The 16,131-nt window shown below is 39.0% G+C and overlaps 1 protein-coding gene across 1 annotated transcript in view; it reads left to right on the top strand.

Moving 5' to 3' along the window:
- The window catches only part of SLC25A17 (solute carrier family 25 member 17), a 59,073-nt gene extending 56,484 nt beyond the window's left edge, over positions 1-2,589 (top strand). The window contains exon 7 of the mRNA XM_019660548.1: positions 1,235-2,589. Within this exon, the coding sequence (XP_019516093.1) occupies positions 1,235-1,382 (148 nt within the window). The 3' untranslated portion in view covers positions 1,383-2,589. The remainder of the gene's footprint in view (positions 1-1,234) is intronic.
- The last annotated feature ends 13,542 nt before the right edge of the window (positions 2,590-16,131 follow it).

Below are 16,131 nucleotides of genomic sequence, written 5' to 3'. Positions count from 1 at the left end.
AAGAGTTTGAGCTCTGAGCAACAGTGGTTCCAGTCCAGCCTGAGCTGAGCAGCTGCTGAGCTGCCAACAGGTAGCAGGATGGCTCAGCTAAAAAAAAAAAAAAAAGACACTGCAATTACCCGGGATATTCCAAAGGTTTTAGGACCTCTGTGCCAGGAGCCGGGGACAGAGGCCAGTATGTATATTTTCTGTTATCTCTGCAGACCTCACCTTGAGAAACACTGAGGTAGAGTTTCTTGGGGGAATATAATTCACATTAATTCATAAACTAGAAATTGATGGGCCAAGGCTTTTCATGCCTATGTATCACACGATTGGCCCCCGATCATAGGTTTTCACACAGCAAATATATCAACTGTAGACTGGCTTCTGCATGGTGCATGTGCTAGCCCTAACATCTCAGTGTTCATGCTGCATAGAGCCTGCAGCTGCCCATGAAGTAGCACGTGAGATTAATCCACTCTCAGCAAAGGGCTTCGGAGAGATCGTTTACTCTGAATCCCCGGTTTTGGCTGACACCTTCTTCTCTGTGGTTAGAGCAGTGGCTCTAAGGGCTGGCCTCCAGGCTGGCATCATCATCCTGGTCACCCGGGAGCTTATTAGAAATGCACATTCTTGAGTCCCATCCTGGACTTAGTAAGGCAGAAACTGGGGGGATATGACCCAGCAATCTGTGGTTTAACAAGCCCTGCAGGTGATTTTAAATCTGAGCACCACTGGGTTAGAAGATCAAATGTATAGGAAGGCTGAGAATCGGGTAGCCTTCATTTTTGTCACTTCGCCTAGTTCTGTTGTGGCTAAAATGATCTAAACCAATTTTCAGCTTTCCTACCATTTGTGGACCATTAAGCTGAAATAACTGAGTTGGGAAAGCGTTAAAGCTCTAAGAGTCTTCGTTAGATCTCAGATTTGGGCTGAAAGATGGTTTGGGGAGATTTTAGGATCTGCATCCGACCTGTGGGACATTGTCAGCATTTCACTAATTAATGATGATTATAAAAATAAAGTATTGGTGGCTCGTGAAGCCTAAACTTTAATCAACCCCCAAATACCTTGAAAGATAATAAGTACTTTGACAACAGAAGTCTTGTTGATATCAAAAGCCCCCTTGCTTGTTTTGTCCCTAAGGATAAAACTGCAAAGTAGCCATCACAGTAGCCTGTTTCTCTGATGCAGGAGTTGACTTTTCTAATGAAAACCTTGTCCTTTTTTTCCCAAACCTCTTTCCCTGCAGGCGTTTTGGAATCATGGGGCTCTACAAAGGCCTCGAAGCCAAGCTGCTGCAGACAGTCCTCACGGCGGCTCTCATGTTCCTTGTTTATGAGAAACTGACGGCCACCACCTTCACGGTGATGGGGCTAAAGAGCATGCGCAAGCCTTGAGATGCCTTCCCCTGCAAAATGCAGAAAGATGCTCAAGATGGGGCTTTCCTTTCTTCTGTGGGAAGAGAAGTGATTCCCTTCTTGCTCTTTCCACCGTGAATTTTACCCTCATTGGCTTCAAAAGCATCTAAGGGTGAACCTGGAGTATATAGCCCACTGAACCTGTCACCAGCTGAATTTGTATGACAGTTGGTTGCATTTTGCCGAGAAGGTTGGACTAATGGTCATACGAAAAGAAAGCATTATTAAAAACCTAAAATTGAAAGTTGGGGAGTTAATTGGTGTTCTTAAGCAGAACGGGCTATTGCTCTCATGTGTAATCTTTGCCAGTTAAAATCTTTCTTACATTTGCCAGCTGTCCTCTTTCCCTGAACCCTCCCTCAGGTTCTAGGACAAATTACTTTGTAATTCTCCTCATATACTTTTTATGTCTTAGTCTCAATATTTTCCTTACTAAAAATAATATTATGACTGTGCCGCGGGCATGGTTTTATTTTTGTTGGGCTTTTTTTCTCCTGCGTAAGGAAAGGTGTCCTCTTTAGTACATGAGCTATTTATTTTGTGGGAGAGATAAAAATTCTTAATCCCAAATGATTCTCTTATAAACTGTTTGAAACATCACTTCTTCATTAGTGTTTGACATAATTTAAAAATATTTATTTCGAATCGACCCTTTCATTCCAAAACGCTTCTAGTTTTATGTTAATGCGTACGCGCCCCATCAAGTCAAGCCTCAATAAATTGTCAGCACAAAAAACATGCCCCTGATGAAGGTATTACATTGGGTTTTTGACCAGCTAGTAAAAATCACAGAAAAGGGAGAGGGTGCAGAAAGCTCATGCAGGCTCTGGAAGATCATCTCCCTTTGCAAACTCGGCAGAGGCTGTGTTTTTTGACAATAAATACCTGATTGAGGTTACTCTATTTGCAAACATTCATTGGCGTTCTGCTACTCAAGAGTGTGGCGCGTCAAGCAGCAGTGGTCATGTCACCTGGGAGTTTGTTGGACATGCAGTTCTAGACCTTCTGAATTATTCTCCGCATTTTAACAAGATCTCCAGGTGATTCATACTCACTCGAAAGTTCCAGAGACGTTGAAGCCCCTGACCCAGCAGAAGACATGATTATTTTCAATGATAGAAACCAAGACAATGATTTTTCTCAAAGGAAGATGGACTAATTGTATTAAAACAACCTCTGAAGAAAACTGGGAGTCCTGTGTCGTCATTTACTCCCCACTCCTAGCACTTGTGTTATGAAGCTAGGAATGAATTTAGACATCTCAAGCCACTCAAGAAACAAACTCTCTTGACATTAGAACAGCTCTTTGGGTTCCTATGACTTAGTTTCATCCTTATAACAAAATGACAGGTTTTTTATTTATAAATCTAATTCAGAGTCAAAGTATTAATGAAGTGTCTGTAGATGCTGGTATTTAGTTCAATTTTGAGAGTGGAAATTTCTTCCTCTTATTTCCTCCCTGGCCCCTGTGGTAATTTCAAAATATATAATTATCAAATGAGTAATACCTGAAAGATCTCTGGGTTGTTCTAGAAAACCAGAATTAGGAGCTAATAATCTGGGAACTAGATTAAGACACAGAATTGCAGATCAAGAATTGGCCCATTACTACCTTTTATTTTTCTTTAAGGTTTGTGTGTGTCTGTGACTGGGCTTGGGTGGGAAGCGCAAAACTTACTTTGATTTTTGTACCATAGAAGAATGATCATAAAGGTGCCGTGTGTACTTTTGTTGTTTTAATTATGCAGTTCATTTTAGAACTTGAATTTTGAGCTCAGTATTTGTGGGTTGGTATGTTCAAATAATTTCCAAGTCAAACTATAGAGTTATATTAAGTGTTTATGATGTGAGAATGCATTTGATGCTTTTTTCTGCTTTTATGAGGGAACAATTTAATATTGAGGTTTTATGTTCCCGATGGAAACTTAGAGACTCACTAGTTGAAACTAGGCAATGACTCACCCAGTTTTGTAACCTTTGATTAATAATAAGTTCTTAGAAAAAACTAAAGAGCTGAAGTCTATACGAGGGAGATGGAAATTTTTCTTGTTGATTCTTTTTTTTTTTTATAGGCTTTTTTTTTTTAATGGAGTATTGGGGGGAAGGGAACAGTGCTGGGGAATTGGGGGAAGGGGAACAGACAAATTGCTGTCGTTTTGCTCTTCAATCTAGTTGTGGAGGACGTTGCTTCACTGGCCCAAGTTGGCACCATCATTGCGCGCTTCCCAGGCGAGGCACATCAGTGTCACTGGCCCTCATATGTGGGATCCGAACCGGGGCCCTCTGGCGTCCCAAGCCAGTTCTTAACCATCGCGCCACTCGGCCGGCCCTCTTGTTGATTCTTGATGCAGTTTCCCTAGAATGTGAGGTTTAAGGGCCTTGGACATTACATTAATGTTACTGCTGTAGAAAATTTAATTTCTGTTAAGTATTTAATCTGCGTTTTGAAGTGGACACTAATATTTCTACCCATGTCTATTTTACAGGGAAGTTTGAAATGCAGAAATAGGATTAACCATCGGAACCTAGCCGTGAGAGTTAGAACCTTGGGTATTATTCCCAGCTCTGCCACTGACTAGCAAATTACATCATCTTGTGCTTCAGCTTTCTGATAAGTGGAGATAATAATACTCACTACCCACTTCAGAGGATGTTTGAGAGCTAATGTCAGTTAAATCCCTTTATGATCCTGGGGAGGAAAGATCTGAGTGAAACTTGTGACAATGCCGAGATTTATATAGCAATTTTCCTTTTTAAAGCTTGTACAACTTTCTCATTTTATAATCCCAATATCTCTGTGAAATAGGTAGGGACAGTAACAATATCCACATTTAATTAACAAGGAAATTGAGACAGAACTGTCAAACGACTTGCCTGGTTGGAGCGAGGACTAGAGCTGCGTTTCCTGCAGTCTAATGTAATGATTAAAAGAATGGGTTCTGGAATTAGACCTAGGTTCAACGCTGGTTCTGTTCCTTACCAGCTGTGGGAACAAAGCAATTACTGAACTTGTATAAAACTCAAGTTTCCTCAACTGTGTAATGGAGTGCTTGGTAAACCTGTCTCACAGGGTGATTGAGAGGATTAAATGAGATCAGATACATAAATTGTTTAACACGGTGCTTGCCACATGAGAAGAGCTAGATAAATGTTAACAACCATTATTATTATAATCTATGGCTGTTTGGATAGGTATAACTATGATTCAATGGATTTTGAGCCAGACCTGGGTGTGATTTTCATTCTGTCAATAGCATCCCAGCCACACAGAAAAGTCACGTCTTCACCTGAGCCTATGTCGTCATCGGTCATCACAGCAAGGCTATGATATATACATATATCTTCTTGAATCGTCCGTGCAGCCTTGCAAGGTAATCATTTCTCTTGGACAGAGGAGGATATACATGTGTATATATGCATATGGCATATAATTGACATGTAATATTAGTTTCAGGTGTACAACATAATGATTCGTTATATGTATATGCAAAACGATCACAAGTCCAATGAATATCACTAAAATATTCATCAGATAATGCTGTTTGAACCAAGAAAATCAGCTAGATTTTACTTTGGGCAGCGTTTCCTCTTTCCCTTTGTTTTAATTGTGAATATTTCTGAGAGTCAGTGTATCTCCTCAAAAGAGAAGCAAAATCCAGTCATTTTATTTTTTATTCGGTGTTCAAATTAAGTCCCCCCAAAATTTATCAGTTAATCAGTAAAATACTAACTGGTTCAACAGCAGAAAGTCACTGGCTGAGCTAGTGACTTGGCTGTCTAGAAAAGCTAGTGACTTCATGGGGCTAAATGCCACACAGCTGAGGACAGCCCTCCCGCTGGGCAGGTGAATTACTCACCTGGCAGTGTTGAATGTCACCAGAATACCAAATATATACAAAGACTCATCTGTAGAATATGGTGCAGGGTGGAACCCAGCAAGTGAGGTCCAATCTGGTATGACCTAAAAAGGAAGGAAACTCGGTTTGGAACTAATTGTGAGGATGGGTAATGGAACTTCCATGTGTTGAGTGCCTACTAAGTGACAGGCATAATGGACTTCCATACATCTTGATATCCTTTTAATAACTATGTGAAGTTCATTTCCATTAACAGATGAATCAGTTGAGGCGTAAAGAGGAACTTATCTGTGGTACCTAATGAATGGGGTTCGGGATTTGAAATGTAGGCTGACTCCAGAACTTCCTACATCCCTCAGATGTCCTTAAACGTAAGCCTTCTAAGCCAGTGTGTGTTTCCCTTTCACGACCCAGAAGGACACGTGACTGAAGGTGTGCAATTCTCTCTGTAATAAACTATCCCAACATGATGCCGTGAGGCACAAGGGCAGTCTGGCCTCTGTACCCCAGGTGGCTCCTTGAATCCATGCTGTTCCTCGCCTGTTCAGTGCCTTTGTTTATGTTTTTGGTGAGTCAGGAATCCCTTTCCATGATTCCTGGTGAATTCCTGCCTAGATCAGGCATCAGCTCTTCCCGGAAGCCTTTCTGGAACTTTGCTCCCTCCCACCCACCAACCACTTTGTACTCCTGTAATATTTTGTGCTGTGTCAATCATTACACCTCCTACATTGTATCTGGAATTGCAGTAATCCCTCTGTATCTCTGTCTCCCCCTAGAAACCTAGTTCTTTCATGGCAGGAAATGAGTCAAGTAACAGAGTGTCTCACTAGTGCCCTTAGTTGTTGCCTGAGTGTTTTTGACTAAAGACAGTGCTGACCTTTCTCCAATCAAATCCATCTGGTAATTAAGAGTTTACGTGTTTTTTGAGTTCTTGCACTCTGGTGTTTTCTTAGGTGATGATCAGTTTTTCACATTTCTGTAAATTAGTTCACAGTTCTTTCCATTATATGTTATTTTGCTAGTCAGTTGGCTTTTTTAACCTTTAAAGATTCCATTTTTTCTCTTTTTTTCTTAACTGGAGTCACCAAAATTATCTACCTTAGTGGTGAAATTTATATAATTCTTTCATGTGTACTTCATTCTTGTTTTGCTTTAGTTTATGTGAACCCCATTGGCAGGGTAGATGGCTGCCACGTAATGGGTGGTTCCTGTGTAGGAGTTGTATGGAGAACCGTATAAAATTGCAAATTCCTATTCTAGGAATAACATTCTCTTCGTTTATTTAAGAAATCGTGTTTGATTACCTACCATATCCGAGCACAATGCCAATTGCTGGGATTATCCAGAAGAACAATACGCAGTCTCTGCCCTCATGTGGCTCATTTCTCAGCATGGGAATCAGACAAAAAACAACTTGGAATTTGACCACTGATGAGTTCTGATGAGAAATGTAATGTAAGTGTTCAGGAGTTGATTTGGGAGCACGGCAAGGCCAGGCCCAACTGCGTTTTGGTCTATGTGATCAGAAGGCAACATTTGAACTAGAAACACACCAAGTAGTGGGGAGAGGACCATCTTGACAGAGGAAATACATAGCACTTGCAAATTTGAAAAAGGATAATGCTTCATTATTTGTACGTTGATTTGAATTCCCTGAGTTGAACCCTGTTGGAAAGTGGGTAGGGGAGCATCAGGCCGCTGAGAGCCTGCAACAAGGGAAAAGAGGTGACCAGGACCCCCAACTTACCGAACAGTTTCGTCTACAGTTAGGCTTGGGTCTAAAGAAAGAAGGTACATTCCCATACTCTGAATTTAAAATCTAATTTTAAACACACTTTTGAAAACACACATGAATCGTTTTGTTCTACCTCTGAAGATTAGCCACCAAGAGCAGTTTAGGCTCACTGGGAATATCTGTGATTGTCAAGGTCTGGACATGCACCTTATCTTGATCAACATGGAAGTGTTTACTTGGGAAATAGTTCACAGCCTAGTTGAGGCTGAAACTCTGAGTACTTTGTCATGCATTTGTTAGCGTATTAAAAATTATAAAAGCAGTGCAAACACGAGAGCAGGGGAATTTAAAAATTGAAAAAGTCTTCTTTATATCTTTTTAAATTTGCAATTGGTGTATAGGTGTGACATTTACAGATTTTTTTCTAACACATTCATTCTCATTTTATTCTCTATTGTGAGATTTATTTTAATAACTTCGTATGTAGAGATGGGAAAATTGAGACACAGATCTGGCTCAGGTCCTATAGCAAAGAATTGGGAGACCAAAACAGGACTTCAGACTTCCTGATATTCTCTTCAATAATCTTTTACTCGCTTGTATTGCTTGGAGATAATCTGTATTTTTTATTTTGGTTTAAAATTTATCTCATAGTTTTTTCTTTTAATGCACAATCATTATAAAACCTTCAGAAAAATATAGAAAAGAATGAAGAGAATAAAGATATATTTCTATATGTGTGTATAAATATATACCTACATTTCTACTGTCTAAAAATCACTGCAAGTATTTCAGTATATCTGTTTTCAGATTTGTTTAAATGTATACATACAGAGATTACATGCACAGATATATTTATAGATAGGATTTTTTAAATGAGATCAAACTGCCTAATTTTATAAATTTTCATCTCAAATATAATTTAATGTGAATATATATCTATCTCATAATTTTAGCTGCTCCATAGAATTGTATTGTGTCAATGTAACATTATTTAGACTCCCATTGATGGGCTTTTAGGTCGTTTCCAACTTTTTTGCTATTGTAAATAATGTGATGATAAAATCCTTAATACATGCATCTTTTTGTACTTTTCTGATTATTTATTTAAGAAAAATTTCCAGGAATCCAATTACTGAGTCAAAAGATATACCGTGACGTGTTACTAAATTAAAATGTCATTCTATCCCTTTATATTCATTCTCACTTTATACTATGCAAACACTTTACTTCTCTCTTTACCTCTGCATTGGCAGGAGAAATTCCATTCTGAGTGTGTTAGGGAGGAAGCATTGCATGCCAGGGACTGGGCTTTATATACTTTTTCATTTAATTCTCACAGCCATCCCATGAAATATAGTTAAATGAGGCATATCAAAAGTAAGTGTTACAGGAGTTTACAGCTGAGAATTAGATCTATCTTCCAGCAGGTAGCTGAGATTTATAAACATTACATATGAAAATGTAATAATAATCATTATCATTTATTGAACACCTACTATGTACCAGTTGCCATACTAGATGCTTTATATATATTTGTATTTAATCCTGCTACAAAGGCTCCAAAGCCCATGTACTTTCCACAGTTTTTTCCTTCAAGCTTTGGTTACAAATTTGCATCCTAGTTCCTGTGCCTGTGTTAGATGGCAAATTCTACAGGGCAGGGACTTGCTTATAATCTTTTTTTTTTTTAATCACTATGAACATGGGCAAGTGTCTCTGTAGAAATGCTTTATGACTGTGATGGTCATGACAATCAAAGATGACTTTTACAGTGTATCTTTGTTGACATTTTAATTTGTAAATGAGCTCCTATTTGATAGAAAATGGCTGTTTTGGGGTGTTTTTTTTTAATGTTGCAATTGCAGAAATGGAGACAGTAGGCCACCAGAGGGCATTGCAGTTGGCCTCCTATACCGTCCTCATTATAAATCGCTGCTGTCAGAGATAGATGCCTGGTGAAGTTTGTGCCCAGTAAACCAAAAAAAGAAGCATTCTTAGACTCGATGAGCAATCTGAATAGGAACTGTGGCTTGAACTTGGTGGACCACTACTTTGAAGCACCCTTTTAATCTATAAAAGCAAAGAATGGAGTAAATCGTATTTTGCTGAAATCATATTCTTCCACTTTTTCCTTTCCTCAGGCATATGCTTAAACTTTTCATTTGTTATCCATAATTTATAATCTTCTCTTGGCCAGATAAGAAAGCCAGTAACTCTCAATATCAGTAGAAATTAAAGTGAGAAACAAAAGACACAGTTCTTGGCCAGTAGCATCCATCTTCATTGACACTAATAAAAACTGGCAAGATTGATCCACAGCTGAATAATTCCCTCATTTCTGTTCACTTCTGGTGGAAGTGCCAAGAGGCGGAAAAATGATTAAAAGGCAGAGGAGGAGGCAGAGGAGGTAAAAGGCATTTTGACAACCTATGAGTTTAAAAATCGATTCAAATCCTTACTAAACAAGTGGTTTTGATGTAAACAGGTAAATCTTTCCACATTATTTGAAATAACTTATAACTATTGAGGCTTCTAAATTGTAGCCAACTTGAGCTCTCATTGATCTGGACTCCAGGAACAGTTGAGATATTAATTTATTTCACAAATATTTATTGAGTACATTCATACCACGCACTTGCTTAGCATGGGCCTACAGATATGAATAATAATCTTTGGAGTTTGTAAAACAATCTGGCATCTGTTCTCTTTCTTGCTACTCATTTCATACCTCTGAGATGAAATAGGCAAATGATATGAAAGGTCGGACAATTAACTTTGTGAACTTTCTACCATGTAAGCACACAATGGAAAGTTCGCGAGCTTGATTGTCAGACCTTCCCATATGTTCATTTAAGGTGTGGAGACAGGTTCAGAAATGTTAAGTGACTTATGTACCGTTACACAATCCGTGACAGAGTAGGAAGGACCCAGAGGTCTTCTGACCAAATCCCATCCTTTCCCACAACACATCCTTTCTAGAAGAAGGGACTTGAGAGGTATAATAGGCCAAAGAAGCCAAGGTTAGAAATAGATACATTATAACCACTTGGTTTAGTTTAATAAGCAACTTAGCAAATAAGTTCAAAAGCTTATCAGTACTGTTTCTTTTTTTCCCCCCAAAATGGAAGGTAATTCAATATGCAGGCAATTTTTAAAAAATGGATTCATTTATATATTTGGTTGACATATTTACTAGGAATTTAACTCTTTCAAGCCTGAGTCCCTGGATCTTTGCCTAAAGTATGATTTAGGCAGTGACGCCTGTGTTAAAAAGAATAGGCCCATCCTTTGAGTGTCAAGCTCTGGTAAGGAGGTTCCTAACACAAAGGCCCCTGTGTGCTTTTTGTTTCTTTGGTAGTTTTGGCACATAATACCTCTGTGAAGTACTTTCTGCATTAAGTTGTGTTTCTCTGCTTACTTACCTCCCTCCCTCAGTAGATGAAGAGCTCTGAATCTTCATCATCATTACCGTGTCCCAGGCATTATTATGAGTGCTCTGTAAATATTTGTCCAATGAGCATATATAGTGAGGGAAGTGGGATGTGGTGTTGAATTTGGGTTTGTCTAAACCAGAGTACCTAGAATTACAATCCCTATGATAATATGTGTTTTGACAAAAAGTAAAACATGGCTTCCTTAAGATTTAGTGCCTTAGTCATTTCACCACATTAAATACAAACTGGTACGTGTACTCCCACCTCAGTCTGAACTGGATAAACGGTAGGATATATCCAGGCAGAAGGGAACTGAGAAATAAATGCATAGGCTTAGGAGCCTGTAAGCAGGGGAAAAAAAAATACTATGTGATTAAAACAAGAATGCTGGTATCGTCTTTATCACATTATATTGTTATTATTTGTTCACCTGTCACTCCTGTTCCTGGAGTACAAGTTTCATTTTTGTGTCTCTAGGATCTAATAATACTGCTTAATCAATATTGTTGCCTTGTACCAAAGATAGTCTGCCAATCAAGACGTCAACAGTATTTTGGGGGTGACTGGTTGGCTCAGTTGGTTAGAGCGTGGCACTGATAACACCAAGGTTGCCGGTTCAATCCCCACATAGGCCACTGTGAGCTGTGCCCTCCCTAAAAGAGTCAACTGTGCCATGGTAGCATGAAAGCAATGTGTAACTAATGGCCACAGATGTTCCCCAATAAAAAAAATTTTTTAAAAAAGAAGTCAGCAAATAATGTTTGAGCATCTGCCATGTGCCAGCCACTTTGTTAAGCAATAGGGATGCATTTTGAACAAGGCAGAGGAGGTGCCTACTCTTGAAGGACTCACATTGGAATGGAGGGTGACAGACAATGATTGTTTCATTTGAGGGTCCCTTAAAATTTCACTTGAATTTTTCTTAAAAAGTTGCGTCTATCAGCTTGTCAGTTCGTACAAAAGCCAGCTGGGATTCTGACAGGGCTTTCCTTGAATCTGTGGATCAATTTGGTAAATAGTGCCATCTTAACAATAGTAACTCTTTGTATCCATGAATGTGAAATGTCTTTTCCATTTATTTATATTTTCTTTTAATTTCTTTCAACAATGTTTTGTAATTTTAAGGGTATAATTTTTGTACTCTTGTTAAATATATTCCTAAGTATTTTATTCTTTTGATGCTATTATAAATGGCATTATTTTCTTAATTTCATTTTTGGATTGTTTGTTACAAGTGAGTAGAAATACAATTAACTTTTGGTGTTGATCGTGTACCCTGCAACCTTGCTGAACTCACTTATTAGTTCTGATACTTTTTTAGCGGGTTCCTTAGGATTTTCTATATACAAGATTATGTCATCTAAGCATAGAGGACTTTTTTATGTCTTCTTTTCCAATCTAGATGCCTTTTATTTCTTTTTCTTGCCTAATTGCTCTGGCTAGAGCTTCCAGTACACAATGTTGAATAGAAGTGGTGAGAGCAGCATCCTTGTCTTGTTCCTGAACTTGGAGAGAAAGCATCTATTCTTTCACCACTAAGTATGATGTTAGCAATGGGCCTTTGTAGATCCCTCCATTGTTTCTTTGCTCACATTTAGGTAGCTTAGACTGAGCATCTGCTCTGTACGCAGCACTTTTAGCCATTCTCAGGCATATGTGATAGTTTTTCTAGCATCATTTGCAATGCTGCTTTATGCGCAAAAAGTTTTCATTTATTGCTTTGTTTTGTTTTAACTATTTGTACAGAAATCTTTCTAAAATGCTAAACATCCCTGGCCACTTTAAACATAATAGAATACATGTAATTCAACTGTTACTTTAAAACTTGGACATAACTGTGATGTGTAATGTGCTGGCTGATCATGTCTTTGGGATATTACTGGGTAGTTTGGCCCTTCAGAGGATCCCTCCAAACTGTTGTGTGTTTTGCACTTCTGCATCTGCTTCGTACAAGTACAGATTGTCCTGTCCCTAGTTGTTAATTGGCACTTTTTCCGACCTCAATATGCCTGCCTCTGAGAACATTTTCTTCTAATAGGCAACATCTAATCTGCTGAGGACCAGGCTTCCAGAGAACCAAGTATTTAGAAGTTTTTATAAAATAAGAGTAAATAAACTGAGGAAGAAATTCTCCTGTGAATAAAGTGCATTAACTTTTCCAGTACCTTGTTTGGTATTTAAACGCCTCTTGTTTCCTAGGTTTTCATCAGCTCTGTTCTGAATGAATTACAGTCAGGTGTGAGGTGTTACTATGTCATAAATAAAATTACTTTTTTAAAAGCTTGTTCTAATCCCCTCCACCTCATCCCAATTCTTAGCTAGTTTTCATTAGTTGAATTCTTCCTATTTCTCTTCCTTCTCCAAATCAAAACAACCTAATGTTGAAAAAATAATAGTTGTCATATTAATTAGTACAACAGAATACTATATGGCAATGAAAATGAATATCCTATAGCTATGTGCAACAACATGGATGAATCACACAATGTGAATGAAAGAAGCCAGACACAAAACTTGACTTAATGTAGGATTCCATTTATATAAATTTGAAAAGCAATGTTAGAAGTCAAGACAGCTGTTGCTTTTAGGGAGGAGGATAGGGGTGGTGAGACACAACTGAAATAAAGCAGAAAGATAGAAAGGAAAGCGATGAAAATAAATATGCCAAGTAAATACTAAACCAATGGAAAGCTGGTTGATGTTAAAGAAAACAGCATTTTTTCAGAATAGGAAACATCATGAGGTAATGGTAAAATGGATAAATCACCAGGAAGAGAGAAAAGTCCTAAACCTTGATGCACCTAATAACATAGACTCAAATGCATAACACAAAGATGAGCCAAATTACAAAAAGAAACTGACAGATCCTACAATCACGTGGAGATCTTAACATATCCCCTTCTGAAAATTAGATAGGCTATAGACTATTTGAGCAATATCTAATTATTCACCCCCAAATTAGAAAATACATTTTAACTCACAACTTAGAACACTAACAACAATTCACCATCACATATAGAGCTGAATTCTGTCACCCTAAAGTTTCTGTCGTCTGGTTTGTTGGAACCATAAAGACATGCTATTAATACTTTTCCAGTGATGACTCTTCTAATTTTTAAAGACAGCTGCCATGTGCCCACTGATCTCTTATTAAACATTTCTATTTTTTCCTTGAACTGTTGCTCCTAGGACATGGATTTACTATCACCCTTTAGGTTATTGTCCTCTGAATATATCCAGTTGACTGCTCTTTATCTAGGGCTCATCTTTCATTTCAGGGGAAATTAACACTGTTAGATGCTTTATGCATATTAACTCTTCTAAACTTTCTAATAACCTTATGAGGCAAGTGGTGATATCTTTACAGATTTAGAAAGTTGGGCTTAGAGTAGTTTTCCTAGTGTCACATATCTGGTGTGACCAATTAGGGGTGAGTGAAGGTTCACTAGCACATCTGGGTAGATGGTGGTACCATTTATTGGATTAGAAGACATTGGTGATCGTGATGGAACAGGCAACCAAGACTTCACCTTGGATGTCTAGTGGACTTCTGAAACTTAACATGTCCAAAACTGGTCTCTATTCCTATATAAAAATCTGCTTTTCTCCCGGTGTTCCTTATCTCTGTGAGTGGCATCACCATTCACTCAGGTATTCAGGGCAAACATTTTAGAAACATTCTTTTTCCCTCACTCCGCTATCAAGAAATACTTCCAGAATGTACGGCAAATCCTACCACTTCTCTTCACCTGTACCACCGAGTCTAAACCTCCATCGCTCTTGTCTAGACAACAGCAATAGCTTCTTAACTGATCTTCCTGCTTCTACAATTCCACCCCCCCCACACACACACACACGCACATTCTCTTCTCAACATTGCAATTAGAAAGATTCCTGTATATGTGACAAATCCTGTCTTCCTCCTGCACTCATCCCTACAGTGACTTCCAAAAAACTTAGAATAAATCCAGGGTCCTTTGCATCGCCCCCTAGGCCCTGTATGATCTCAACCCTGGCCACCTCTCTGACATTCTCTCTCTCTCTCTCTTTTTCCCTTTCTCTCTCTCTCTCTCTCAACACACACACACACACACACACACACACAGCTTTGGCCACTTGGCCATATCATCAAACTCGAGCAAGTCCCTGACTTGGGGTCTTTGCACTTGCTGCTCCTTCTGCCACTTTCCTACATTGTCACTTCTGCTCAGGTGTCATCTCTTCAGAGGCCTTCCCTGACCACTGTATCTAAAATAGCACCAACTACTCCCTATTCCCTTAGCCTGATTTATTTTTCTGCACAGTACTTATCACTACTTAATATTTTATGTGTTTATTCTTTTATCTGCTCATGGTCTGCTTCCTCTAGTTTTAGCCTCTCGAGGGCAAGATTTTAGTTCACCACTGTATCCCTGGTGTCTGGAACGGCTCCTTGCACATAGAAACCACATTATAGGTATCTGAGTGAATGGATATTACTTCCCTGTTTAAAAATCTTCAATAGCTACTTGTTGCCTGGAGCAGGGTTTCTCAGCAGTGGTACTATTGACATTTTGGGCTGGATAATTCTTCCTTGTGGGGAGACTATCCTGTGCATTTTAGGGTGTTGAGCAGCACCTCTAGATTTTACCCACTACAAGTAGTATGCCTCCCCCCGCCCCCACAATGACCATAAAAAATGTAACTGTACGTTGCCAAGTGTCCCCTGAAGGGTAGAAACCACCCAGTTGAGAAACACAGGCCTAGAGCAAGCCAATCTCTAAATTAGATTCACCTGGAGAGCTTAAAAAAAAAAAAGTAAAGCCCAAGCGTTATCAGAGGCCTATAGACTCAGAATCTCTCAGGCTTATGCCTAAAGTGGCTGGTCCACAAAGGACTTGCTGGCCTGGGTGATAAACCCAAACAAAGCCTTTTATTCGCTAGTCCCTCTCTGCTTCTTGAAGCATTGATTCTCTGTGCCCTCTGACCCTCCAGCTGCACCGTGCTGTTTATGACTCCATTCCTCTGCATGTGTTTTTTCTTCCCTGAAGCAGAAACTGCTCAGTTGCTTACTAATACCATTTCCTCTTTCTTCTAGTAACAGAACCCCTGTATTGTTGAATGGTGGCCAGTTAAATAGTAACGCATTTCCCAACCTTCCTTACAGATTGATGTGACCTCTTCTCCCTCCTTCCCCTCCCCCCCTCCCCCCTTTTTTATTGGCAAAAGTTATACATGAATACATTCTGGCTGTACAGGCTTGAAACAATACAAATATTCACCTTTTACCTGCCCCCCCCCACACACAGAAATAACTACCATAACCTAACAATCTCCTTTTATGAATTTAAATTGGTTTATTTTCTACATAGTCATCCAATGGTTTTGATTCCTTATTTGTTTATTTATTTAAATTTTATTGGGGAACAGCCATGGTCATTGGTTACACATTGCTTTCATGCTACAGTGGCATAGTTGACTCTTTTAGGGAGGGTGCAGCTCACACTGGCCCATGTGGGGATCGAACCAGCAACCTTGGTTTTATCAGCACCACACTCTAACCAACTGAGCTAACTGGTCACCCCTGATTCCTTATTTCTCAAATCATATTTTTCTAGACTTTTTTTTTTTAATTGGGGAATTGGGGGGATGGGAACAGTGCTGGGGAATTGGGGAAGGGGAACAGACAAGTTGCTGTCGTTTTGTTCTTCAATCTAGTT

This window comes from Hipposideros armiger, unplaced genomic scaffold, assembly GCF_001890085.2.
Source record: "Hipposideros armiger isolate ML-2016 unplaced genomic scaffold, ASM189008v1 scaffold_321, whole genome shotgun sequence".
In the NCBI taxonomy this organism is placed as follows: Eukaryota; Metazoa; Chordata; class Mammalia; order Chiroptera; family Hipposideridae; genus Hipposideros; species Hipposideros armiger.
Note: the sequence above shows the minus strand (reverse complement) of the source record. Positions and strands in the feature narration are given on the sequence as shown.